The sequence below is a fragment of the Desmodus rotundus genome, chromosome 4, assembly GCF_022682495.2.
Source record: "Desmodus rotundus isolate HL8 chromosome 4, HLdesRot8A.1, whole genome shotgun sequence".
NCBI lineage: Eukaryota > Metazoa > Chordata > Mammalia > Chiroptera > Phyllostomidae > Desmodus > Desmodus rotundus.
Window position 1 is genome coordinate 6,664,144 of NC_071390.1, and position 27,629 is coordinate 6,691,772.

At 43.3% G+C, this 27,629-nt stretch overlaps 1 protein-coding gene across 7 annotated transcripts in view; it reads left to right on the forward strand.

Moving 5' to 3' along the window:
* ATE1 (arginyltransferase 1) overlaps positions 1-27,629 on the forward strand; it is a 125,509-nt gene that overhangs the window by 8,282 nt on the left and 89,598 nt on the right. For 5 of the 7 annotated variants that reach the window (XM_053923381.2, XM_024555524.4, XM_053923376.2 and 2 more), the window contains exons 5-7: positions 1,558-1,809; positions 4,646-4,875; positions 7,747-7,875. In XM_053923381.2, coding sequence (XP_053779356.1) covers positions 1,558-1,809; positions 4,646-4,875; positions 7,747-7,875 — 611 coding nt within the window. Of the gene's footprint in view, positions 1-1,557; positions 1,810-4,645; positions 4,876-6,713; positions 6,843-7,746; positions 7,876-27,629 lie in introns of all 7 variants that reach the window. The other 2 variants (XM_053923377.2, XM_053923379.2) reach the window with 1 other exon arrangement.

Here is a 27,629-nt window from a genome sequence, read left to right on the forward strand (position 1 = left end):
TACTGTTACCACTGGCCCCGAATCAGAGAGACGGGGAATGTACGCTATCCTGAGTCTAGCTTGGGAAGAAGATTTGGGATTATTTTCAAGACGTGATATCCTGGAGTTCATTGAGGTTTTAGTTTTCATAATGCCTTTGACAGCTCTTGTCTTACTTGGTCCCAGTAGTACCTTATGAAGTAAATAGAAAGTGGTATTCTCTCTGGAGACACAGGTGCTTGTATGAAGCTCACTTAAGACTGCACCGTCACTTTCACTGTTGAGTAAAACTCAGACTTTTTAAGTAAGACTTACTTAAGGAAATTACATTGCCTGAAACTCTGTTTCTTACTTGTCTGGTAAATTTTGAATTGTGAGTGAATTTCCAGAAGACAATTAGTAACATTTAATTAACTGTGGTTACAGATATTTTGCATCTTCAGTTTTGTTAATAAAAACCCCCCAAAACTTACAAGCAGTGCCTAAATACATACTTACATACGTAAGATCTAATGCCACCCATTCTTTGAGCTCTTGCTCACCTCTGCCGCAGGAAATGCCTAGTCCTGAGAGCCTCCCAGCCCAGTCTGAGCTTGTTAAATCATTCCGCAGTATGCTTTGAATGCCGAGGATGCCAGTCCCAGTTTTAAGCACTGGAGAGACAGTGGCCCGCAAGGCAGGCGATTTCTTTGCCCTCATGCACTGTCCTTAACGGACCAGGATTCAGAACAACTTGAGCAGACTTGGCAGAGCTGGGGCGACAGAGAGGCCAGAAGGCTCAGGGACACAGGGGTTCAGGGGCAGTTGGAGCATTGGGAATGTCAGAATTTTGGTGCAGCTCTGATTAGCATTGTCGGTATGTAATCTTAAAGGTTAAATAGCTTTTGTTCATTAGTCAATATAAAATTTTCATTGGCTGGGAACCATGTTTTAAGTTTCAAAAATTAATACTCTGATAAGCTTAGAGGATGCTGTCCATGTGGAAATTGATGGTTGCCTGTCTTTTTATGTAGCTTTTATGTTCGGTTCTTTATTTGACTTACATAGTCTTCTGAATTATCTGTGTCTACAACTTAATTAACAAGAGTGACGCACTCATTAGGATAAAGGCCCAGATAACTGTAACAAAGCGACAGCAAATGCAATGACTAAACAGGTGTAGACATCTGCCCCTTCTCTTACCGCAGCCCGGTGTGCGTGTTCAGGTCGGCCATTCTGGGAGTCTCTTCGTGGGATTTCCAGGGATTTCTGGTGTTTACTCAGCTAGCCAGTGGGGAGGGGAAAGGTTGGAAGTTCAGGGTCACAAATTTTCTTTAAAACAAGGAAGGCAAAATTAGACCTATCAGTTTGGTTATATTTTATTGGTGGGAGCTTGGCCACAACTTGCAAGGGGACTGGCAGTTCCTTCCGTGGCTCGGGTGCCACAGTCCTAACTGCAGCTCTACGAGTTTAGAAGGCACGAGAAGAGATTTGCTGGATGTATAGTAGTTTCTGTCCCATTTGATAAAAGGGACATTTTTCCCTTTGTGTATCTTAACTGTATCTGTCTGATGGACTTTGATTTCTTCTGATTTGTAGATGAGCCTATGGAGTCCCTGATGGAGGATGCCGTGGCTGGTGACGTTGCATTAATAAATAAATTGGATATACAGTGTGACCTGAAAAAGCTCGGTGATAACATCAAAGAGAGCTTAGAGAGGGAAGAGAAGAAAGGAAAAAGCGCAAAGAAAGAAGAATCTAGTGAATTAATTCAGTCCCAAGATAAAAGGGCGAAGCTGGGCTCGGGGGAGCCGGCGCATTCAGTTGCCGTGCACACAGCTCCTAAGCCAGGTAGGAAAGTTTGTATCAGGCCCTATCAAAGGCCTCTGAACGCTTTCCTCTGGGCTGGAGATAGCACCTGTGGGTGTTCTCACCAGCTAAAAGTATGACTCACTCCTGAAGTCTGTGCAGTTGAGAGATCTCTTTTATACAACTTGTTACCTGGATTTAGATGGACAAATCACAGCTCTTTAAAAACTCCCATGTTTAATGAGCCGGACAGAATAGCCTTATGACCCCTAAATACAGATATTTTTAAAGCGCTCCATTTTTTCTTGTTATCTTAGGGCCCTAGAGGTTTGAGATCCAAATTTATGTAGAAAAATTTGCTAAACATTTTTATTTTTGGTATTAAATAAGACAAAGTAAATTTTAAGTATTTTGTCCAAAATACAGACATTGTAAAATTCTTCAGTTTATCATTAGATTTCTTTAATCATAATAAATTTACTTTAAAAATATGCAGGTTTTGATATTTAACTTCACCTTTGATAAGGTAGGATTTTTTCTGTATTTTTGCTGATAAGAGAACTAGATTTAAGAGCTCTGTTCATCATGAATGGGTTTATTGTGTATGTACATGACCGTGTGTATATAATTCTTTTTAGTCACTGTAAATGATTTCAACGGTTATACTTGGTTCCTGAGTTTGTTCTTATTTCTATTTATACATAATGATCCAAGGGCGTGACTTTGAACACTACTTTAGCTTTTCTTTGTTACTTGTACAAAAGCACAGAAAACTGTGTTTTTATTGAGTGGTTTTTTTATGTAAGGCTTTCACGGCATTTAAATTGATGTTGGTCTGAGATTTCATCCTAATAACAAGAATAATCCAATAAAATATTTTGAATGATTTAGATAATGTCTTTCAACTTTTACTCTGTTGAGTGATAGGGTTAGTTCTTTTATTTTTAATATTTATTGTAAAAGTTACCGTGCATCAGATCTAAAAGTCTATCTTGGAGACTTTCAAACAGACCCACGTGGACTAAATGTTGTAATGAACTCCCATGTACCCCCCCCATTTGAAATGATCATTAACTCACGATGGCCACTCTGGTTTCATCTGTTCTCATGTCTGGTCCCCCTTCCAGTTTTATAGAGAAGCAAATTCCAGAGAGTTTATTAACTTACCTTCCAGCATGTGTCTGCCAGATGAGACCTTTAAAAACCATTCACAATACTGTCACACCTAAGTAAAATGCCCTACTGCTATTGAATATTCAGTGTTTAAATTCCCAGTTTGTAAGCATTTGTGTGCATCTGCTCCCACTTTTTTCCCCCCAACTCAGATTCATTTTTATTTTTATTTATTTATTTTTTCTCTAATTTTATTGTTGTTCAAGTACAGTGCCACTTTTAATTTGCGTTACTTGTTGTGGAACCTGGGTGGTGCGTTTTGGACTGCTGGTGCTGCTACTCTCTGCCTTTGCCCAGGTCCATCGCGGTGCAGTCCGCGTGCTCTCTGCCCGCCTGGAGATTGACAGTTGATCCAGACCCTTGATCAGATTCAGGATTGAATTGTTTTCTGGGATTTCTTTTTTCTTTCTTTTTGGAGGGGGTATATCTTAATCAGGTTTGGGTTCAATTTATTTGTTTGAGGATGGGTTAGGCTGCTTCATAGTGGTGGGTGTTTTTTCAGGAGACGTTTTAAATATATATTCACACATAACTGGAATTATTTTTAACATTGTATAATGACAAATCCCTAACATTTCTAAAGCATTTTTAATGACTATGATATTCTGTTAGTTATTTCTAAAATTGTGTAGTTATTCTATAATTGGGCATTTAGTTTACTTTGAGGTTTTCATTTGTGTTATTTGTATCTTACAATTTTCTCGGGACAGCTTCCTTGAGGATGACTTAATAGATTATAAAGGTCACTTGCTAAAATATTTGGTGTATAATAGTTAAAATTTTTATATTTTAAAATTTTAAGATACATATTGGTTCCAGAGAGAAACATCGATGTGAGAGATACATCGATCAATTGCCTCTTGTACACGCCCCGCCCAGGGACTGAATCTGCAACCCAGGCATGTGCCCTGACAGGGCATCGAACCCGAAATCCTTGGTGCATGGGACAGTGCTCCAACCTACTAAGCCACACTGGCTGGCTAAAATTTTTATATTTTAAAGAGGTTTGGTTAAAACAGAACTTGTGATTAATCAGCTAACTAATATGTGACTCCTCAGTCGGATGGAGAGAGATGTCCAAGGACGGTCTTTCGTTGGCAGACCTGCCCCAGGGTGTTCTGGGGTCGGCACTCATTGACCCCGTTGCTGAGCATGTGTCGGTGTCACTGGCGCTGCCAGAGCCACGGGCTGGAGTCCGCAGTGTCCTGAGCGAAGGTGTTTGACTCTTCTTTCTACACACAAAAGCAGAGAACAGGCACATATTTTTTAAAAGTGAGAGATTTCCATGATCAGAGCTGCCCGAAAAGTTCTCTGCCTATTTACTTTTTTTGGCAGTTCCTGCTTCTAAGGTAGAATTTTAAGGTCAACCTAGAGCTGTATTCCAGGGTCCTCGTGGGGTGTCCAACCTTTGGTGGCTCTGGGCCACACTGGAAGAAGAGTTGTCTTGGGCCACACGTTAAATACATTGCGACACGTAATCACAAAAATATCTCCTAATGTTTTAAGTACATTTACGATTTCGAATTGGGCTGCATGCGGTGCGTGGGCTGTGGGGTGGACCCTCCTGCAGCATCTGCCCCAAAGCTAACCTAACCCTTGGATGTCTGTGGACTTAGTAGAAGACTAAGTAGAAGACTTTGATACTTTTGAAAAACGATTTCCAGAGTCAAATGTGTTAGGTCTAATGTTTTGAAATTCTTTTTAGGTAAGGGGGCAGATTTGAGTAAGCCCCCGTGTCGAAAAGCAAAGGAAATCCGGAAAGAAAGGAAGAGGTTGAAACTCATGCAGCAGAACCCAGCTGGCAAGCGCGAGGGTTTGCAGGCTCAGCAGGAACCGCCGTCCTTATTCCCACCAAAGGCTAAATCCAACCAGCCCAAAGCACTTGAAGATTTAATTTTTGAATCTTTACCAGAGAATGCATCACATAAATTAGAGGTACTTTGAAGAATATATAATTTTTTGGTTTGTTTTATTGTTTGTTTTTTGGTCGAGTACCTTGTATATTTTAATTTGAGGTTATATTAATCCATTGATATGTTGCTGTTTGATCAATGGGAAATTAAAATTAATTGGGACGGAGTAACATTTGTATTTACTAAGTCAACTGCTACTTGAGACAGACTTCTTTTTAAGGTGAAAAAAATAGGCAGCTTGACTGAAGTTGCACAAGCAATTCCAATTTTAGCATGTTACGATGTGTAAAGTACTGTGGCTTTTCGTATCCCTTGATTGAAATTTAGTAAGGTGAAAAAGAAAAAATAACCATAAATTTTATTTTTGGCCGTTTTGGTTTAGATAGTGGGAGAGAACAGATCACACTAGGCAAATCACTGTTTTAGCTCTTCTAATATTCTGGTTTGATCAGGGTAGTAGTAACATTAGTATTATACGAGCCAGCAGTCCGGAATTAACCAAAGAGTCCCAAATTGTACTACTTCCATAGACTTTTCATCAGTTTCCTCCAAACCAGTTTAGCTTGATGTGAATACTTTGAGTGTTCCTATTATTTTTTCCAAATAGATTTACATTCCAGATTAAGTCTAGAGTTTTCAGTATTCATTTGTATTTTTTTTTTTCTAAAACATTAGCCATAATGATATTATCAAATTCTTATACATGATTAGTAACTGGTCAGCCTTTGAATTTATAGCTTAATATCATCTAAGAACACTACTTATCACAAAAGATTTGATATTAAAAGTTAACTTTGACACAATATATGTCATCAGACGTAAGTTTTAACAGCTTTGACTTTGATAATCCCTTGGCTACTCTTTGTTATTGACCCTCTCCTTCCCAAGTTGTGAAGGGAATTAACGTGAACTTAAAACCGTTTCGGAGGAGTCCTTTATCCTTTGGTGGTGAGTAGCGGTGTGTTCAGGGCGCCCGGCCCGCCTGATGCACCGGTTCTGCTGCCGGCCTGCAGCTCTCAACGTTTTTGTTGTGGTGACACCCTGCGTGGGTGCAGGCTGGTCGTCCACTGGGGCTCAGTCTTTCCTCACAGAAGAGTTTCTCCTCAAGGCACCTGGGAAAAGTTTTCCATTAGGGCCTTATATTAGATTGCTGTTGATTTTCTGTTTTACTACCCTGTTGTGCTAACACATCTTACCTGGTTAGCAAATAATTCGTGTTAAATGTTAGCCATCACTGTTTGCAGTTACTGTTTTCGTCTCATCGTTTTACATATGGGTAAACTAAGGCGCAGAGAGGGTAATTTATATTCTTGACCGAGATGGTGACATTAAGATTTGGGGAAAGGAAGTGTGACTTTAGAGTCTTCATTGTTAACTATGCTATGAAATAGGAACACTTTGTCTTTTAGAGTTATAAAAAGAAGGTGGTTTAGTGTTAGCAGTAACTCATGAAAGAGTGTCCAAAAAAGTATATTCACATTTTGAGTCTTTCTGACCGATTTACTGAAGGTGAGTTGCATACAGCTCAGACCAAAGAGTGTTTATTTGTGCTTGTATTGGAGTACAAGAAGTATCCTGCCATTTTACAGTGGAGGTGGGCTGACGTAATTTGGTCGTACACTCTAACTGGTCTTAGAATTTAGACAGCACCCTCTGCCTTCTTAATGATTCTGTACAGCGGAGAAATAACTTCTCAGGTTAATTTACTACCTGTTGATTTTTAGCATTAAAATATTTTGTGTTTATGCTTTAATATTTGTATTGAAACATTTGGTTCTTTTTGGATGGGAGTAACTGTTAATGCATATTCATGGATAAACAAATGAATTAACGAACATTGTTTTTTAACTCCTTCTGAAGGTGAGGCTGGTGAGATCATCTCCACCAAGTTCTCAGTTCAAAGCCACAATGCTGGAGTCGTACCAGGTCTATAAACGTTACCAGATGGTTATTCACAACCACCCACCTGATAAACCAACTGTAAGCCAGGTCAGCAGGCCAAGTGTAATTCTTCTGTGCAAACAGAACTTTCCCTTCCACTTGATATCACTGTGTGAATTCTGAGTTTACTTGTAGTACATTTTATTTATGTTCAGTTAGCAGCGTGTCTGCCGAGAGGTAGGACTGGATTAATGGACATTCTGAAAGTGCAAGTTTTACCTAGTGCCATGACTAAGTGCCAGTCGTGTGATTTCAGAGTGGAAAAGCAACACATCAGATCAGTTATCTTTATTTATAGTCACTATGTTTAGATTCTTTATCTAAAAGGAATAGAGCACTAAGTACAAATATTAATGAGAAAAATGCAAAAAGCTCTACTTTTTATAGCAGGCATACTTTGCACAGCATGGTTAATACGCTGTAGCCCTGTTTTAGTCACGTGTAGAAAGGGTTCTTAACAGCCAGCTTACTCTGTGCTGTTGCACAGAGTAATGTGCTACCCATTTTCAGCTGAGTGGAACTGGGAAAACAAGATAGAAATTTTAACAGAAGTCCTCATTTGCTTGTAATTTTATAAGTCAGATTACCCAGGAAAAGTCCAGAAGGGTAAAAAAGCTGGATTCACTTACTGTGTAGTGACAGAAGTAGTGGTCGTCACCCTTGGCAGCAACGTTGACTCGAGGGTGTGCAGGAAACTACGACAGGTGCGTAGAGAAAAAAACAAAATGAAAGAAATACATTGTCTTGGCCTCAACGAGTTAAAATTTTCACAAATTTAGTACAAAGTTAGTGGCACAGGTTCGGTGCCAGCTCATTCTCAGTCCATGAAAGCTTCCAGTGCTGAGCTTTGGCAGTGAATTTGCGGAGATCTTACTCTAGCCTCACCTTCAGAAGCATGTCACCAAGTAGAGATGTTTCAATAGCATTTGCTTGTATTTTCCTTGCTCTGAAGGTGAGGTTAGTACCTGTCTCCTTTGAGGACCCAGAGTTCAAGTCGTCCTTCAGCCAGTCACTTTCTTTATATGTCAAGTATCAAATGGCCATACACCAGGATTCGCCTGATGAATGTGGGAAGACCGAGGTACCTTTTGTTAAACGTTTTTTCCTATGTTGATGAGATTGTCTGTGAAGAAGCATAATGTAACTTTCTAATGCCAAATTTTTAATCTGTTAAGTGGAGTGTATATTACTGACTACTCTGAGTGTGTATTGCTGATATTTATGGTAGTCATACAGGTAAACATTTTAAATCCCCAGAAAAAGGATGTGTACTTACTCGGTGTTCTGTCCAGGAGCTCGAATGCTGTGTCTTTATCTGGTGTCACTGGGCTGAGTCAGCAGACGTCACCGAGTGCTCGTTCTGTGCCAGCCTTTGTGCACTGGTCGAAGGGACGAGTCTCTGTCCTCAAGGAGGTGGTAATCAAGTGGGAAGGACAGACCGGTGAACGAACATCCTAAGAAGCAAGTGAGAAAGCATAATATGTTGAGATTAGATGGAGCATCATTATTTTTAAATTTAAATGTTATTTTTCAATTACAGTTTACATTCGATGTTTTGTATTCGTTTCAGGTGTATATAGCGCATCATTTAACAAGCAGTTAATAAGGGCCTCTTTTTTGGGCTAGAGATATTTAGAAGAATAAGAGATTGCACAGTTGTCACAGAGGGACAGTGATGTGTCAGAAGAAAGATACCGATAGACGCAAAAGAATTGAAGTTTTGATATTTTTCTTTTTTTAATGACAGAAAGTGTTAACTTAAAAGTGATGATTAATAAGGCAGGAGTTAATGCCCGTCCTGAGAGAGGGCTGACTTCTGGTCTCCCAGAGCCTTGCGAGTTCAGCTGCGGTCTGCAGACCAACCGCCTCCACTGTGCAGATTCTTAGGCCCCCTCAGGCCTCCTGAGTTTGCATTTTGAACCCTGTCTCCAGGTGATGCACGTGTACATCCTGGTTTGGGGAGTGTCCCCGTGAGTTCCCCGCTAGGACAGGCAGCTGTGGGTGAGAGCATGCGCAGAGAGTAAGGATTCTGCCCGGGGTGAGAAGCTTCTGTTGATATTCTCAGGGGGGCTGACTCCTTCTTGAACATTACTCCTTCCTACCACCCTGGGGACTCTGGCTTTGTGCCTGCTTGCTCCCTGGGTATAATAGTTGGGCCAAAACAGGCCGACGTGATCCCATATGTTTTCTGGGTAAAGGTTGCTTTTCCAGGACTGTGCCGCTTAGGCTTCAGGCCTCCGTGGAGGCCATTCCTGCAGACTTAGCTCATTGCTAAAGATGTTCACAGTGTGATTGGGGGGCAGACTGGTAAGCAGGTCTAGTGCGGTGCGAGTTAGCTATTGAATTGGTGCGGAAAGCCAGCTTCGCGTGGGATGGGAGGTTAGAGAGGCTTTTCTGAAGGACTCGTCATCTGAGTCAACTATGACAAGATTGTTTGTCAGGCCAAAGAGGGACAAGAGCATTCTCAGCAACAGGACTGTATGTAAGAAGTGTAAGGCGCCCCTTGTGGAGTATTCTTGAGAAATTGAACCGGAAGCTACAAGCTTCCAGATAAAATGATCAGTTCACAAAAAATATGAAGGATAAAGGAATATATTAAAATGAATCTGGGCAATTCTGTGACAAATGACCTCATTTCTTTAAATACATAAAAAGTACAAAAAACCCACACCCTGTTTAGAAAAAAAGAGGGAAATCTGCTCTAGATTAAAAGTTAAAAACTTTAAAAAATATATAACTACAATACCATAACCATACTCAACAAAATTAACAATAATCATATCACTTAATATTCAGTACACATTCGATTTTCTTTAATTTTCTTAAAAATGTCTTTTTACAGTCAGTTTGTTTGAATCTGGATCCACGTAAGGTCTGTACACCACATTTGGTTCATATTCTCTTTTTAAAAAGATTTTATTTATTTATTTTTAGAGAAAGGGGAAGGAAGGGAGAAAGAGAGGGAGAGAAACATCAGTGTGTGGTTGCCTCTCGTAGGCCCCCAACTGGGGACCTGACCCGGAACCCAGGCACGTGCCCCGACGGGGAATCAAACCAGCGACCCTTCGGTTTGTAGGCTGGCGCTCAATTTACTGAGCCACACCAGCCAGGGCAAAGTTGATATTCTCCTAAACATCTTTTAATTTAGAACAGATTTCTCTCGTGCTTTTGACAGCATTTTTAAAAGAAACTGCGTGACGTGTCTTGAAATTAGTTTTGTTTCTTTTGATTTATTTTGAAAATACTATATGAGTGAGTATACGTGTGGTATCTGTGTGTGACAGAGGAGTTTCATTTTTGGCTTTTACGTGTATATGTATGTGTATGTGTTTCTATGTATATGTCTCTGAGGGTTTATATACACACCATTGTCCACACACACACTTACACACGCACACGTTCCCCCTCTTTCTGACACAGGTAGTGTGTCAGACTTGTGCACGACTTGGGGCCTCTGCATAACACGCAGAGGTCGTCGTCATTCCGTTTTCCGGCTCGTGGAACTCTTCTCGCAGAGGTGCTGCTGTTCCGCGGTCCGCATTACTGGTGCTTGTTTGTCTCCTTCCAGTCCTCTGCCCTGTGTGGTGGTGTAGTGAGTGGGACCTTGTACATAGAATTTCTTGTAATTTTTCGAGTGTGTGATTGTTACAGGATTCCAGGTTGCTGGGTCAGAGGTAAATTTCTCTCCAGAGGGGTTTCTGTCCACAGAGTTGTCCCCTTTTGTAGCCGGCAGACTGTGAGAAGGCCTGTTCTTGCAGCTGCCATGTGATCCCATGCCCTACCCAGGAGCTCAGGTGGAGCAGGGGCCTTACCTCAACCGCACGTTTTAGAAGGGTGGAGAGGGTCCCACCGTAATGTTGGGCATTCCAGCATCCTGCCTGCTGCTGAACGGAGCCTTGGTGGCAGGGTGCCTTGGTGGCAGGGTGCCTTGGTGGCAGGGTCAGTGGGAGGTTTCTGTTTGGGAGAAGTGGGACTGGAGGCCGAGCCCAGGTGAGGGCTCACAGGACTTGCAGGAGGCCGTGGTCGGAAGAGGACACGGCAGATACCGGGCAGGTAGAATTGACGAGGGTTTGGTGTTCCACCTGAAGGAAGTTTGGGGAGTTGGGAATGGAGGAGGGCAGAGGGTCCGGGTCAGTTTTTCGAGTTTCTGGCTTGGGCGACCAGGTAGGTTGTGGTATCGTTCTCTGAGGTAAGAGGTACTAGAGGAAGGAGAGAGTGTGCACGTAGGCCCTGGAAATGAGTTCTGTGTTGGGCAGGCCGGGTGTGGGGCGGCCTGACCGGAAAGCGGCACCGGGCAGTTACTGTCCGGGGGCTCGGGGGCTGCATCTGTCCTCAGCCGCCAGATCCGGTCGAGGCTTTAAAGGAGGCTTTGTGCTAGGTTGCATTTTCTCTATTTTATCTTACTTTATACTGCAACTCTGATGTGTGATTATAAACAATGCATGTCATAGGCTAGTAATCTACTCTAAAGTGGTATATGTTTTTTTTAAAGAAAGATGAAGATAGCATTTAACTAAAAGCCTGTGCTGGTAAATTTTGTTATGAGCCATTCAGATTTTTATTTCCCTTTGAATGCTGCAGTTACTATACATTTTAATTTACATTTACTTCCATCAGTAGTACTGAACTTGGGTATGTGATTTGACCTTGTTTTTAAATAGAAATATATAATGGATTTCTTTATTGTGGCCAAATAATTTTGCCTTAATGATCCGTTTTATATGGTCAGATGGCATACAAAAAATGCGTACTGGTGAAAACACTTTTGACAGACTACTTCGATTTCATACAAGTTCGTATACTTGGCTTTGATGAACCCTTTGACTTGTAGATCAGTCCTAGCATTTTGTGTACCCGACGGCTAACAAATTTACATGGAGTTTCAAAGACATTTGAAGTCTGTTGTTTTGCATGTGGGCTGATGTGTCATCTCACTGAGTGTAGTTTCAAAGAAATAGCATGAAGTAATACTTTGCAAGTCAAGACTTTCCTTTATTACAGCTTTATTGAGAGATAATTCACACACTGTACTGTTCGCCTGTTTGAACTGACGGTTCAGTGGTTTGTTAGTCTTCCTTGTACCACTGTATTAATAACTGCAGAGTATTTTCACCACCGTCCCCGCTACCAGTCACTCCTCACTTCCCCCGCCACCCCAGCTCTGGGCAACCACTGCCCTGCTTCCTGTCCCTGGACTTACCTAATCTGGGCATTTATGTACATAGAATCACAGAGCGTGTGGTCTGTGGTTGACTGGCTTCTTTCACGCGGCATTACAGTTTTCGGGGTTCACCCGTGGTGTAGTGTGTGTGAGTATGTCATTCTTTTTACTGAATCATCATATTGCATTATATGAATAGACAACGCACTGCATTTTGCTTCTCCACTTACCCATTCATGGGCATCTGGGTCTTCATTCTTTGGCTTTTATGGAAAATTCTGCTGCACATTTGTGTGCAAGTCTTTATGTGGACGTAAGTTTTCATTGGGTACAGACCTCGGAGTGGCACTGCTGGGTCACGCGGTAACTCTGTGTTGGCCTTTTGAGGAGCTGCCAGACGGGTTTTCAGAGTGCTGTACCATGTCACATTCTCACCAGCGACAGTCAAGGTTCCACTCTCTCCACGTGCTCACACACACTGTTTGTTGTTGGGTTTTTTTTTTTTCAATTTTTCAGGTTTAATTTTAGCCATCCTCGTGGGTGTGATCTGTTTCTGCGTTTGATTTGCGTGATGTTGAGTATATTTACATGTGCTTTTTGGTCGTTTGTGTATCTTCTTTGGAGATGTGTCTCTTCAGGTCCTTTGTCCATTTTTAACCGGGTTATTTATTTTTATGTTATTGAATTGTAGGAGTTCTTTACATATATTCTTGATACAAGGCCCTTATCATATATGATTACAAATATTTTCTTACTCTGTGGGTTATCTTTATCTCAAGTAGGGTTTTTCGTTTTGTTTATTTATTTATTTTGTTGATTTTAGAGAGAGGGGAAAGGAAGGAAGGAGGGAGGGAGGGAGAGAGGCATCTGTCTTATTCATGCATTCATTGGTTGGTTCTTGTATGTGCCCTGACTGGGGATTGAACCGGCAACCTTGGCATACTGGGATGATGCTTTAACCAACTGAGCTACCCAGCCAGGGTGGGTTTTTTGCTTAAAAATCTATTTTGTCTAATACAATCATATCTCAGTACTCGCCGGCTTCAGAATGCATCAAACCCTGTACTTACTGCGTTTTGACAAGAAAAAAATGTTTCAAACTCAGCACTTGCTCCGGTCTTGTCCCACTTGGTAGAGCAAGAGAAAATGCTTCATTGTTTGGCACAAGTTCCAGAACGAATTAACGACTAGTACCGAGGTACCACTGCTTTAGTGCTGTTGATGTAAGAATGCTCAAACCTCTAGAAAAATTTTAAAAGAAGTTCATTAGAGGTTATTTGAGCTAAACAGAGGATACACCTAGAAGCAAGATCTCAACAGAGAAAAAATCTTCCCAGAACAAGAGTTTGTAGTTTCTTTTATGCATTTGGAATTCAGCAGGGAACAGAAGGGAGATTACAGGAGGGCGAGAGAAAGGGAGGTGGGGATGGATTACAGGATAGTTAGCAGGATTCTGTGCTGTTCTGAGGGGTCTGAAAAAGAGGCATTTTAAAGGTGTGTTAACCTGGATGCAGGAAACAATGGACAGGGCTGGCTGAAGGCAAAGATAACCCGTTTATGGTACGAGTGAAGCTGTAGGCCCTGGGCACGACCCCGTGCCATGGCCTGCCCAGTTAGTAATTCATGATCAGGTCACCCTGTGAGGTTGCTTTCAGTTAGATTGATTACAGCACCCCCTTTTTATCCATGACAGTATGGAGGTTTCTTCAAAAATGAAAAATAGAACTACCATAGGATCTAGCAATTCCAGTTCTGGGTATTTATCTGAAGGAAATGAAAACACTGACCCGAAAGATACATGCACCCTCGTGTTCATTGTAGCATTATTTACAATAGCCAAGATGTGGGAATAGCCTGAGAGTTCATTGATGGATGAATGGAAAGGAGGATGTGGCATGTATATCTGTAGCTATATACATATACAGGTATATATCATTTACATATATCTATAGGTACATAGGCGTATAGATATTCCACCCATGAAAAAGGATGAAATCTTGGAATTTGCAACAACGTGGATGGACCTGGAGGGTGTTAAGTAAGTTGGAGAAGGAAAAGTACTGTGTGATCTTTCTTACATGCGAAATCTAAGAAATATACATCAAGCTGCTTTAAACGGAGAATAGGTTGGCGGTTCCCAGTGGGGTGGGGTGCTGCTGGGGGAAATGGGTGGACTGTTTTTGTTCTGTGAGGGTTTATTTGAGCCAAAACTGCTGGCAGGTGCTGGGGAGCAGGATTGCAGGTGCCTCGGAGAATAGTCTTTGCAGGTTCCTCATGCATTTGAGGTTACGGAGGGAGGGAGTGAAGGTGGGGAGGCACAGCTGGGATTGGAGGCCAGGGTAGGTAGGATGATGTGGGTCTTGAGGGTGATCACGCTCTAGAAGAGCGAGCCTGGAAGGGGGCCTTTTAAAGGTGTGTTAACCTGGATGCAGAGAAACAATGAACAGGGCTGGCTTAAAAACCTTTCACTAGTGAAGTTACAGGCTGGGGGTTGGACTCCCCACCATGACCTGCCTAGTTAGGAATTTGTGATTTATTAGGGCACCCCTTTTTATCCGTAGTGTCCACTTCCTTTATGATGTTATGATCAAATGTATATATTATTTTTCTATATGTTATAGTTCCAACCATACAATTATATACATACTGTTTATACAGTCGCTTTTCAAATCAGGTGAGGGAAGAAAGGGGAATATGCATTTACATATCCGGGAAGCCTCTGATGCTGCCCCCGAGGGTTCAGTCTGGGACATTGCAAGTCCCCCTGGAATGACATCGGTCTCAGTCCTGTTCTCTTGCTCTTTCCCTGGTCTCTTTGTCAAGATGTTCGCCTCTGTGGGTGTCACTTGCAGCTCTGAGGTGCCTCTGATTGCTGGTTGATGGCTCTGTCGGCTCCATCTGTGCCCTCGGACAAAAATTGAGGATTTAGAGATTATCCGATTTCATTAAATTTTGTCCCGTTTTGAGGTCAATCTTTGAGGTTTGTTCTTACCACAAGAGGGCTCTCCTAGCCGTCTCTTTTCCTATTCCTCTCCCGTTGACCAGCTGGCCTGCGATTTAGTTTGTCGTCTGCTTGTTTTCCAGCAAAATTTGCAGTGTTGTTAAGAGCGCCCTGGGTGGGCCCCACCCCAGACATGGAGCCTCAAGCAGCAGCACACTATGCTGCGGTTACGCTAATGTAAGGAGCAAAACTAAATCATGTTCAAGAAAACACGTTTCGCTCTTGTAAAAAACATTTAAAAACAGCCAGCACAGTAGGTTGGGACTTGAAGTGGCCATACCAGTGCATGAAATCCATTTTAACTCTCTTGGTAACTGCGAAATATCATTCTGTAAAGTAGGTTATTTCTTGAGAGATTTGATGAAAAGGTAAGTAACTATAGATTGCTTTGATATCCAAAGTAGCGTATCGGTCCTTTTTGGTAACATCGTTAGAAGAGTTGTAAGTAATTGAAGATGGTGAGATTGTATAGGACTTTGTAAATTACTCCATTATGTTTGTTTCCATTACTGTTTTCAGTCAGGCAGGTAGATACCAGATTTTCAAAAGAAACCAATATAAATAAAATGGGAATAATTTGTGACCTACTTTTTGTATAGTACAATATAAAACCAGCTTGGGGATTTTTTAGGTGAAATTTTACTTGTTATGTTATCGAACATAATAACATCGCCTAATAATATGTATTCAGTGCCATTGGTTCCTTAGAATAATTAAAATCGATCTCAGCTTTTTAAAACTGTTTGGAGAACAGACTGTAGCCCCAGCCCCCGCAGTCCCATTGCACTTCTCAGGCACTGATTAAATTCTTTTCCAGATTTGGTTTTGGGCTTTCAAACGCAAAGGAGAGTGGGAAGAGGAGTACGGTAATCACTTGTATCTTTTAAATATTTTTAGTGATACTGACTTCTTTCCCTCAGCTTTTTACTTTGAAACTTTTGAAATTTATGAACAGAAAAGTTGAAAGAATACAGTAAACACAAAGTTGTTAACTTTGTCAGATTTGCTTTATCTCTCTCTTTCTCTTTTTTTTAGTGGAATCATTTGGAGGTATTGGGCTGTCCAAAAAGTTCATTTAGTTTTTTTCTGTAAGATGGCCCTAGTAGCAGTTAGTTGTCCAACTTCATTTGAAATAATTTTGTTAGATTGTATTGGGATAGCTGTCATGTCAGCATGCATTTAAAAAAACATCAAAATCGGTGAATTTGTGTAGCCCTTTTAATATTGAATATGAAAGAAAATTCACAACATTTTTGGCATGTTATGCTTTATTATTTCAAGGAAAGTAAAAATGCAACTGAAATGCAAAAAAAGATTTGTGCAGTGTATGGAGAAGGTGCCGTGACTAATCGAATGTGTCAGAAGTGGTTTGTGAAGTTTTGTGCTGGAGATTTCTCACTGGACGGTGCTCCGTGGTCAGGGAGACCAGTTGAAATTGATAGCAATCCAGTCGAGACATTAATTGAGAACAATTAACGTTCCTACCATGCAGGAGATAGACTACGTACTCAAAAGATCCAAATCAATAAAATTATTGGTGAAAATGAAAAATGTGTCTTATTTTATGGGAAAAAGAAGCTAAACTGACTTGTTATCTAATAAGTTGTAGATAACACTTCTCCTATAAATACTCTCTCTGCTTCTCCTAAGAAAGAGTATATTCTTCTACATAACCACAGTATTTACCATTCCTAAAAAATTAACACGTTCTGTAACATCACAATTCGTATTTAACTTCCCAATATATGAAACATACTGTGTAGACTCCAGTGCGGTGTGTGCCTGCCTTTCTCCACAGCACTCCCAGCAGCGTAGTATCAAACCTGGTTTTTGACAGCGCATCGTGAGAACTGTCAAAACAGTTTAACCAGGTTACCTGGTTAATGTTTAAATTGGTAAAAAGATGTTAGGAAGGAGTGTCCCGTCTTGGATGACCTCGGAGCTGGCAGTGGGCTCCAGTGTTGGGAATGAACTCTGTTCTGCATTTCTACCTCCTGCGCTTTCAGGACGTGTGAGTGACAGACGCTGATGGCCTTGGCGACGTGAAAGGGGGTGAGCCGTAGCAGTGTGAGGGGTGACAAACGACAGCGCTCTTACCCCCTCACAGCAGGGGATACGGTTAACGGTGTGGATCGTCAGGGTTCAAAGTTACCTGGCAGCGTCTTTGATGCCTCCTAACAGTTTTCTCAGTGAGAATGTGAACCTGCCCCGTGAAATCAGGTGGCTGAATCCAGGCGATTGTCTTAATAAAATATTTAAGCAGCAAGGAATTAGCCCTTGTCCACTGGTGCATAAGAAGTGTTTTGTCTGCACTGCGGAGGAAGGCCGAAGTGCGCCCTGATTCCCTCTGTAGGGGAGGCATGTGATGTGAGTTTTGCATGTAAGTGTGTGTATGTGATACCATAGTCACATCGTAACAGAATGAAAGGAACTTTGATTTACATTTTAGGGGGAATGTATCTTTTTTTGTGAAGCTGACTCTTTTATCTGAAGTGTAGGTAGGGAAGATAGGAAATGAGCCTGGCTTGAGTGATTTGCTTATAAGTCATTGTGCGGCCATGTATTGGGATGTATCTGGTGTCAAGTCGGAGGGCTCTGGTGGCATTGTCATGTACCCCTCTTCACTGCCTGTGACCCTGGGGGCTGGGGTGAGGCCTTGGACAGCCACTGCCCTTGGATTGTGACCCCCTGACTTTATTCTTCTCCCACGGTGCGGACTAGAACCCTTCTTGAACTGTTTGTCCCGTGGCTTTGTCATCTGCAGTGGACACCTGCCTGCTCCTAGTGAGTCCCTATTAAAGATCGGGGGAACAGGTGACGAGGTGAGGGGATTAGGAAGTACAAATAGGCAGTTACAGAAGAGCCATGGGGATGTAAAGTACAGTACAGGAAATGGAGCAGCCAAAGAACTTGCACACATGACCCATGGACATGATCCATAGTGGGGGGATTGCCTGAGGGAGGGGGGGGGTGCTGGGCGTAGGGGGGCAAAGGGGGAACATTGGGACAACTAATAGCATAATCAGTAAAATATAATGAAAAAAAAAAAAGATCTTCACGACAGAAGGATTTCCTTTGTGAGCGTGCCACTCCCTATCGGGTCGGACAGATGAAGGTTCTGGGGCTCGTGGTCGACCCTGTTCCGTGTTTTCATGCTTCCCCTGCCGTGGCACAGCCACACGGTAGAAACAAGAAGGCGGCATTGTGGTGGAGGAGAGGAGTGTGTCCCCTGCGAGGTGTCTGCCAGCACTGGAGCCGCCGTCCTGGCAGGGGCTGCGGAGCGCGCCGCCTTCGCTCCAGTTCGAGTGTGCAGCGCAGCGCTCCGAACCCGCGGGGCAGCTCGTGGGGGTGTTGTCCGCAGGGCCAGGCGGAGGACGTCGGGACAGGTTTTCGCTGCTTGTCCTAGGTGCTCGTGGTGGTTACAGTGTTACCATTTATTTCTAGAAGAGATCTTTGAAAGGCTTTAAAACATTAATAAACTTTTTTTTTTAAAGAGAAGTTTTAGGTTAGAAGGCTTTTCTTGAAAATTCAGTTCACATATTTGAAAGGCACAGCCCTACGGTTAGTAAGTAAGTGAACCGGAACGGTCTGTTTTTACTTCAGTGTAAAAGAAACTGCAAGATTGAAAAGCTCAGGCCTTCCTGAAGGGAATAAATAGTGTAGCGGGCGTCTTCCGTGCCCAGCTTCAGCGCTGCCAGCCCTTGGCCTGTCCCCTTCCAACTTCCTGTCTCTACAGTGATGTGAGAACAAGTCTCTGAAGTTGTCTTTTTATCGGTCGTACTTTTTGTCTGATTCCGTCAGGTGGTTTTGTGTAAGTTTCAAACTTAACAATGGTGGAGGTTGTTGCAGGTACTGTGCTTCCGTGGAAACTGTTTCCTAAATTAGTTCAGAGAACTTCTGAACTTACATCTGAGAGACTCAGATGGAAGGAGACCTGCACTTCCGATGGATACTTATTTTGGGGAACGTTATAGTTACGCATATATGACTAGACAGTAAATGTAGTCATGGGAAGGTGGAAAAGTGGGTCCTTTGGGACTCCTGGGAGACACAGGGAGACAGTCTAAGTCCTGGGTCGTTGTGACTCCAGCCACCAGGTGGCGCCCTAGGTCCAGAAGAGGTGTGCTCCCGGGTCCTGGACCGGTCCTGTCCACAGGTTGGAAGTGTGTGTGTCCGTCTTGTTTTCCCAGCCTGTGGAGTGTGGACAAATGCTTCCCTTCTGCCATTTGTTAGAGGTAATTTACATCAAGGCATTGCATATGATGATTACAAATGATTCTTTGCTTGTTAAAGACTTAAGTGTTTTCTGTAACAGAAGATTTTAGCTTCCTTTTTCCTTTTTAATAGCTTTACTCTATATGAAAATAAGTTATGTTTAGAAAATTATTCACTGTATCAGTATTTCCTTTGTTATGCAAACAGACAGTCACATATAGGTATGTACTATTTTATAAATATTTAACTCTATTGTATAATTAACTGAATTTGAAGGAAGGCAAGCTCTGAGCATTTTGAAATATTTTTGATGTATTTTTAAGGCCAGGGCTAACTTACTTGAATAAAATAGAGGGCCTAGGTAATTACTGGTGTAATTCAAACAGAAAAGCCCCTTGTTATGAGCAGGTCCTAAGGGCACTTTAAGGTTGCGTCTGTGTGAAGGTATTACGAGACATTTACTGACAGTAGTCAAATTATCAAAGCTTTTGAATCACTCACATAAGTTAGGGCAGAGACACTGTGGTATTCTTCGCATAATGTCAATTTGGGGGCAATGCAAAGGGGTTGAGCTAAAGCCGGCACTGGGTACATTTTCCCTTGAAGTTGATCTTGGTTGGTGACCTCCAAACACCTGTCTCAGATCATAACGTCGGTGCACCATGCGCCAGACAAAGGACCCGAGTGACTGTGTGGATTGACTTCCCTTATTTGGAGAATTAAAGTGATTTGCCTAGGGTCACATGGGTGACCAATGGCAGAGTAATGTTCACAGTACACTGCACCGCATCTTACCGCGTGGGAAAGTTACGGTGGGCCTGGATAACTTATGTGGAATAACTGACATCTGTGAATGAAATGTTCAACATAAGCAAATTTCCAGATAACCGAGGCATCTCTATTGCTAAGGTTTTATGTACGCAAATCATGGGAGGTGAGTTTCCGGAATGTATCCTGTTCTTCCCTGCCCTCTGAGCCAGAGCATTGAGCAGGACTGGGCTGCAGACCCTGCCCGCTCTTGCGTTTCCGTGTGCCACGTACCCTCCGACTGCTGCTTGTTCCTCTAAAGTGACTCTTGGAATCTTCTTTCTCCTTTTGCTGTCAGTTTTTGCTGTGCGTGTTCGTCTAGTTGTAGCACTTTACCTTTTGAATTTGTGGTTTCTTAATGTGTTTGTTAAAATATTTATTGAGTGCGCTGACTGGTATAGCTCAGTGGGTTGGGTGTCCTGCAAACCTAAAGGTCACTGATTTGAATCCCGGTCAGGGCACTCGCCTGGGTTATGTGCCAGGTGCCCAGTTGGGGGTGCGTGCGAGAGGCAGCCAGTTGATGTTTCTCTCTCTCTCTCCCTCCCTTCTCCTCTCTGAAAATAAATAATTAAAATCTTTAAAAATATATTTATTGAGCACATAGCATGTGCCAGGCACTGTTCCAGAGGCATTTGATAATTAGCGTATAGTCTGGTAAAGATCCCTTGCTCTTGTGGAGCTCACTTTCTGGGGCCGGAGAGAGGGGTCAGCGATGGTCACTAAACAAACAGTCAGGATAATAAATGAGTGAATGACAGTGCGGTGAGCGGGGGATAGTATTAAGGAAAAGTGAGCAGGTGTAGGGGAGGAGTAGCAGGGTTAGTGATCGTCTTAGAAACTAGACTCCACGTTGGCTGTTAGTCAAGTAGCTAGAGGAAGTGGGTAAAGGTTGAGGGATTCTTCTGTGAGTTGGGCACGTAAGCACTAGGAAATGCTTGTAATTAACTTTGTATTAACTTTTATTGCTTTCTTTTGGGGTTCTATCTTTGGTTCGAATGTCTGGAATTCTAGAATAGCTTGATAATTGACCTCTAGTTAAGGTATAACTTAATATAGCAGTCACTTTTATAGTTAACATGCATGTACTTCTGTTGTGCTTCAAAAGCGTGTTTCAAAAGCTGAGTAATGAGAGAATGAAATGGAATGTTTGGCGTGAAGCGGATGTTGATCCTGGGTTAACCACCTTCATGTGGGCAGACCTGCCCCATGACGAATCATTTACCAGACGGTGTGAAGGTGGCACCAGTACCACCAAGTGCTCCTTGCTTTTATAGTTTCATACACTTTGGGTAAGAATATCGATGCCGTGAAGGCTGAGTGGTGTCAAGGGTGACAGTGAACTCCGATCAGACGCCCCTGCCTTAGACCTCAGCGTCTCCGCCCGTTACCCGTGTGGCTCGGAGCTGTGACTCTCAGCTTCCCTCGTGTTGGGCTCCGCATTGTGAACATGGGGGGGCAGGGCAGTGGGCTTGTTGTGAAGGTGAAATAAAGGGAAGGGCTTGGCGACGTGGTCACCGACTAAACCCTAGGTGCTAGGGTGCAGTTGATGAGAAGCTACGAGGCCTCCTCCGGAATAAGGAGGTCAAGGGCAATTACGTGGTACTTCTGGCCGTCCAGCAGCTGAAATTATATTTTTCTTTGTTGTTTTGTTTTTGCATTTTAATTCAGCTATTTCTTTGAATTAAATGATTGCATATGTTTTAAATTTTAATATTAAATTAGAATTAGTCCTTCTACAGGAAAAAAAGTAGTATTGAAAACCATTCAGTTTGGCTCATCAGCATGAAATTTTAGTCTTTAAGTTATTTTTATACCACATAAAACCAACAGAGGTATTATCTGGGGAAGATTTATATGTGTATTTCTTAACTACTTTACTTGGAACTGAAGACAAAGGAGCTATGGATGGTTCTGAATTTTTACTCTGGTGGTAGAAGTTCTTGCTTATTCTTAGAATCTGCTTTTGAAAAATTAGCTGTATCAGACTCCCATAATCTGCAGCGTACTTTGTGCTGTTACCCCAGCGTGGGAAAGCACCATGCCAGAGTCGGAAGAAATGCCTGATGCCAGCGGAGTGCCTGGGACGGAGTGCCCAGCGAACAGTCGTTGAACGAGCAAGCAGCCGGGTGGGCTGTTCTTAAGAAACAGCTGGACACGGAACACGTTGCCAAACGGAAAAGTACTCAGAAAGAAAATAGTGTTCTTGAAACTTGGGACGTGAAGCAAAAGGAAGATTCAAAGGATGTCAGAAGCTCTTGACAGTTGTTTCTCTCTAAGTAAACAGTGCTTTTGATTTCCTGAGAGTGTTGAGCAATTCACCCACAGCGAGTTCAGCACATCTCAGTGAGTGCAAAGCGCCCGTGGTGGGGATGCTGTTGTCACGAGCGCCCTCTGTCTTCAGCTGCAGTTTCAAGTCTGCTTTTCCCCTGGACCCTGGGGAACCTCAGGTCTTACGGCCACCCCGTCATGACCTGACAGGCGAACGGGGAATGACTAGTCTGAACGGGGAGTTTGTGTGTTTGCTGCGGGAGTTCACTTCGTGAGCCAGGTAATTTTAAGGAACTGCTTGCACGATTAAAAAGCAGTTGATTTTCTTCTAGTTAATAGTTATAAACGTAAAGTATATATATTCATACATGATTATTTATCCAGAGCATAATTCGTGTTTTAAAATGTGTTAAAATAGGGAATGTATTTGTGTAGCTCTGTAAATATGATGTATGTTTATATATACACACACACACATAAAAAGCTTTTCTGTGACAAATCATTTTAGAACTAGTTCAAAATTGCATACTTCGAGGGGCTCCCATTTGCTTCTCCGTGGCTGTGGAGGGTGATTCTTCCCTTCACCCAGTTGTGTGGACGTGTCATCCCAGCGTGTCCTGGTCACGGCAGGAGGCTTCAGGGACGCGCAGATACATGGCCCTTTGCACATTGTAGCCAACAAATACAATCCTAAATACTTCTAAAAACTTCTTTTTATGGGTTCGCATTAAGGTTTAAGATGTTAAAATGCTGGTAATAATACTAGAAGTTATTGGGACTGCGTGTACCTGTCATCGAGTGGAGACGCTTGATCTTGCAATCAGTCGGTCTGATTGTTTGTAACTGCTGTTATCTGTGACCATTATTCACATGATCAGGTGCTTTTAGTATTTAAATTGCTGACAATATATCCTACTTCTCAGTACTTTGACCACAGGGCTTTATAAAATAAATTTTATCTTGATTGCGGTTTTCTGCTAATTTTAATTTTTAGCTTTTGTGGCATTTGCTGCTTATCCCTAATTCTTGTCATTCAGATTTTTGGAAGTCATGCAGCATTTCAAGGTCAATTTGAAGTTTTTTACCCTAGTGTTATTTAAATGATAACCTAGTTTTGTCCTCAGTCTTTTGAGTAGTTAGCGCTCAAAGACAGCACTTCCCAGAAGTTTCCCTGGGGGAAGTAGAGTGCCAGGAGGACACGGGTTCCTGAGGTCTCACTGGGAGGGCACAGGCTAGGCCTCAGTGGTACCTGCTCCTGTGTGCTGGTGGCTGCCTCTCTGTTGTGGCCTCTCGCCTGGGCTGGATGACCCAGTTCCACAAGGTGGCCAGCGGCCATGAGGAGACATAGGAGAAGGAAAAGAATATGAACATTTATTTGTTTGTGAGTTAATTCAGTTCACGAATGAATGCACGTAGGCATTTAAGCAGCAAATACTCATTCAGTCCCTACTGTGTGCCAGGCCTTATTTTAGGCTGCAGGGGTGCAGCACAGTTGTTGACGGAAACGTCCCTACCCTCGTGGAGATTGTAGGCTGGCGAGGAAGACACGTAGTAAGTGTGCAGTCGACTGGCTCAGTAATGTGCGCCCACAGGAAAGATGGCGGGGGAGGGTGGGGAGTGGCCGTGGGCACGGCTGTATCGGGACATCAGGAGGCGGCTCTGGGGAGAGGGACTCCTCGGCACACGGACAGCTGGATGAGCATGTGCCCGGCATGTCTTCAGGAGGTGCTTCAGGCGGTGGGAGAGTGCGTGACATGGTCACAGAACGTGTTCCCAAAATAGGAGGGACACCGGCAAGGCTGGAACGTGATGCGTGGGGCATCTCCTCATCTATGTCGCTTGCCTATAAATGTGGTGACATCACGCGTGTCTTTTCTCACTCAGCACTCTAGGTTCATCCACTTGGCGTGCAGTGGTTTCCTTATCCCCGCGTGGTGCTCCACTGTGTGTGCATCGCACAGCCGGTTCCACCTGTTCCTGATGGGCACGTGCGACTCGTCCAGTCTTTGGATGTTATGCATAAAGCTGCCGTGAACGTTCATACACAGGCCTTTTGATAGACGTGATACTCACCTTTCTTGGGTGTGCACCTACCTAGGGTCAAATAGCTGGCTTAGAAGGTAAACACGTCTTAGCTTTTGTACACTCTGTCTGTTTCCCGGGGTGGCTGCACCACATGAGAGTTCTCGCCGTCCCACGGTCCCACCAGTCCTAGTCAGCGTCCGAAGTTTTAATAAGAGCCTTCTTGCTGGGTGTATTGTGGTATTATATTGGGTTTTTACCTAGCTTTTTACTGATGACTAAATTGGTGGGCAACTTTTCGTAAATTGATTAGCCATTTATTTGATTGTACTCATTTCTGTAGAATGCCTGTTTGAGTTTGCCCCATTTTTTGGCCTGGGGGCTGGGTACGGTGAACTCTATTGATGGTGCCTGACAAGGGAGGGCTCCCTAAGCCCCTCCCCTCTTCAGGGGGTCTGGGATGGAAACTGGAGGTCAGGGGATTCAGGAGATCGATCTGGGGCAAAGACTCCCCAGTACCTGAAGGTCTCTCTTGCTGTCGCTGGGGCTGGTGATCCAGGGACCTCTTACTCCTTGGAGGCCATGTGGACCATAAGGCCCACCACCCTGTTGCTGTCAAGTAAGGCCCACCAAATTCATTGTCATGCCAGGAAATGAGCTTGACAAAGCGGTTGTTGAGGGCAGTGCCAGCCCCGGCATTTAAGGCTGAAGAGTATGTGTCACTATTAAAGTCTCAGGAGACAACCTGCTCCTCAGTGTGTAGCCCAGGATGCCTTTTGGGGGGGCCCTCCAACGCCTCTTTCATCACCCTCTTGATATCATCGTATTCGGCAGCTTTCTTCAGGTGGCAGGGCAGATCCACAGCTGACACACTGGGGGTGGGGACATGGAAGGCCATGCCAGTGAGCTTCCCATTCAGCTCAGGGGTGACCTTGTCCACAGCCTTGGCAGCACCAGTAGAAGTGGGGATGGTGCTCTGGGCCGCCCTGCTGCTGTCACGCCACAGCTTCCCAGAAGGACCATCCACATCTCCTGGGTGGCAGTGATGGCGTGGACTATGGTCCTAAGTCCCATCATGATGGCAAAGTTGTCACGGTGACCTTTGCTGGGAGGTGGGGAACAAGCAGTTGGTGGTGAAGGAGGCATTGCTGACAGTCTTGAAGGTGTTGCCACGCTCCTCACGAGGGATAGCCTTGTGAGGCTGTCCTGCTCCTCCTGCACAAACATATATATATATATGGGGGCATGTGCAGAAGGGGCAGAGATGAGGACCCTCTCGGCCCCAGCCTTCTCCAACTTAGTGAAGACACCAGTGGACTCCACGGCATACTCAGCACCAGCATCAGCCCATTTGGTGTTGACACAGTGGCTCCTGGGAGATGGAGATGGGCTTTCCATTGATGGAAGCTTCCCGTTCTCAGCCTTGACTGTGCCTTTGAACCTGCCACGAGTCAACTCCTACTGGAACATGTAGGTTATGTAGTTGAGGTCAGTGATGGAGTCACTGATGGGACAATATCCACTTTGCCAGTTAAAAGTAGCCCTGCTGACCAGGTGCCCAGTACAGCCAGATCTGTACACTCAGACCTTCGCCACCGTGTCTCCGGGCTGTGGCTCCTTTTACCTGGCACTGCGCAGGCGGGCGTGGCTGCCTGCCGAACAGGAGGAGCAGGAAGCCGTGTGCACCGTCCTTTAAAAAATAGGGTTCTCACGTCTTTCTCTTTATTGATTGTGTGTGTTCTCTGTATTCTCTGGATGTGATTCCTTTCACATACATGTATGTTCTAAGTATCTTTTCCCAGTCTGGAAATACCTATACTTGATACAGGTATTTCTTTCTTTCTTTTTTTTTTAATTTTTAATGTTATTCAATTACAGTTGTATGCCTTTTCTCCCCAGCCCTCCACCCCACCCCCGCCGAACCCACCTCCCTCCCCCACCTCCACCCTCCCCCTTGATTTTGTCCTTGTGTCCTTTATAGTAGCTCCTGTATGATACAGGTATTTCTTGTTATACTTGATAGTGAAGTATTATTTTCAGAAGCATACGATTTTTTAAACTTTTCAGTTTCTTTAAAAGATTTTATTTATATTTAGAGAGAGGGGAAGGGAGGAAGAAAGGGGGAAACCACACTTGTGGCTTCTTCTCACATGGCCCCCAGTGGGGACCTGGCCTGCAACCCAGGCATGTGCCGTGACTGGGAATCGAACTGTCAACCTTTTGGTTCGCAGCCCAAGCTCAAGCCACTGAGCAACACCAGCCAGGGCCTAAAACTTTTCAGTTGTAATGCATTCCTGAGAACTTAGTTTACAGATTAAGGAAGCAACACATTAAAAATTTCTCTCACTGTATAAAATTTTGGTTTCAATGTTGACCTTTTAAAAAATCTTAAGGTACTTTTTCTCTTAAGCACACTTTAAAAATTATTTTCATACTTTTCATGAGATGTGTTACTATTTTATACGAGCCCTCGGGACATCAGGAGGCGGCTGTAAACAAGCAGATCTTCAGGTCACTAGGGTCCTGTGGCAGAATGACTCTCCCATGGGGGAGGCAAGTGATTCTGGACCAGCGCACGGTGGCGCGGCACTTGGGTCTCCTCCGTGGGTGCTCCTTCTCTTTGCACTTTGACGTAAACTCTATCTGTGGTGATTTCGTTCGCTGCTGATAATGTTGAAGAGCAATGGAATTCTTTTAGAATCCACTCTCTGAGTATAGCTCTTCAAGTTATAGAATAATTCTTACCTGTATTTATAGATTCATATGGTAAACTTAACCTTTTAATTTTAGGAATAGAAACACCAAAATTGAAGGGGAGACAGTTACCTACAAAGGAGTTCCCATAAGACTGTCCGCTGATTTCTCAAAAGAAACCTTGCAGGCAAGAAGGGGCTGGAAAGAAGTATCGGAAGTCATGAAAGGCAAGGACCTACATCCAAGGTTACTCAATGCAGCAAAGCTATCATTTAGAATGAAAGGGCAGATAAAGTGCTTCCCAGATAAGGTCAAGTTAAAGGAGTTCATCCTCACCAAGCCCTTATTATATGAAATGTTAAAGGGGATTTATCTAAGAAAAAGAAGATGAAAAATATGAACAGTAAAATGACAACAAACTCACAGCTATAAACAACTGAACCTAAAAAATAAAAACAAAAATTAACTGAGCAAACAACTAGAATAGGAACAGATTCACAGAAACAGAGATCACATGGAGGGTTATCAGTGGGGAGGGGGACTGGAGAATGGGCGGGAAAGTACAGGGAATAGGAAGCATAAATGGTAGGTACAAAATAGACAGGGGGAGGTTAAGAACAGTGTGGGAGATGGAGAAGCCAAAGAACTCGTATGGACTTTTGAACTA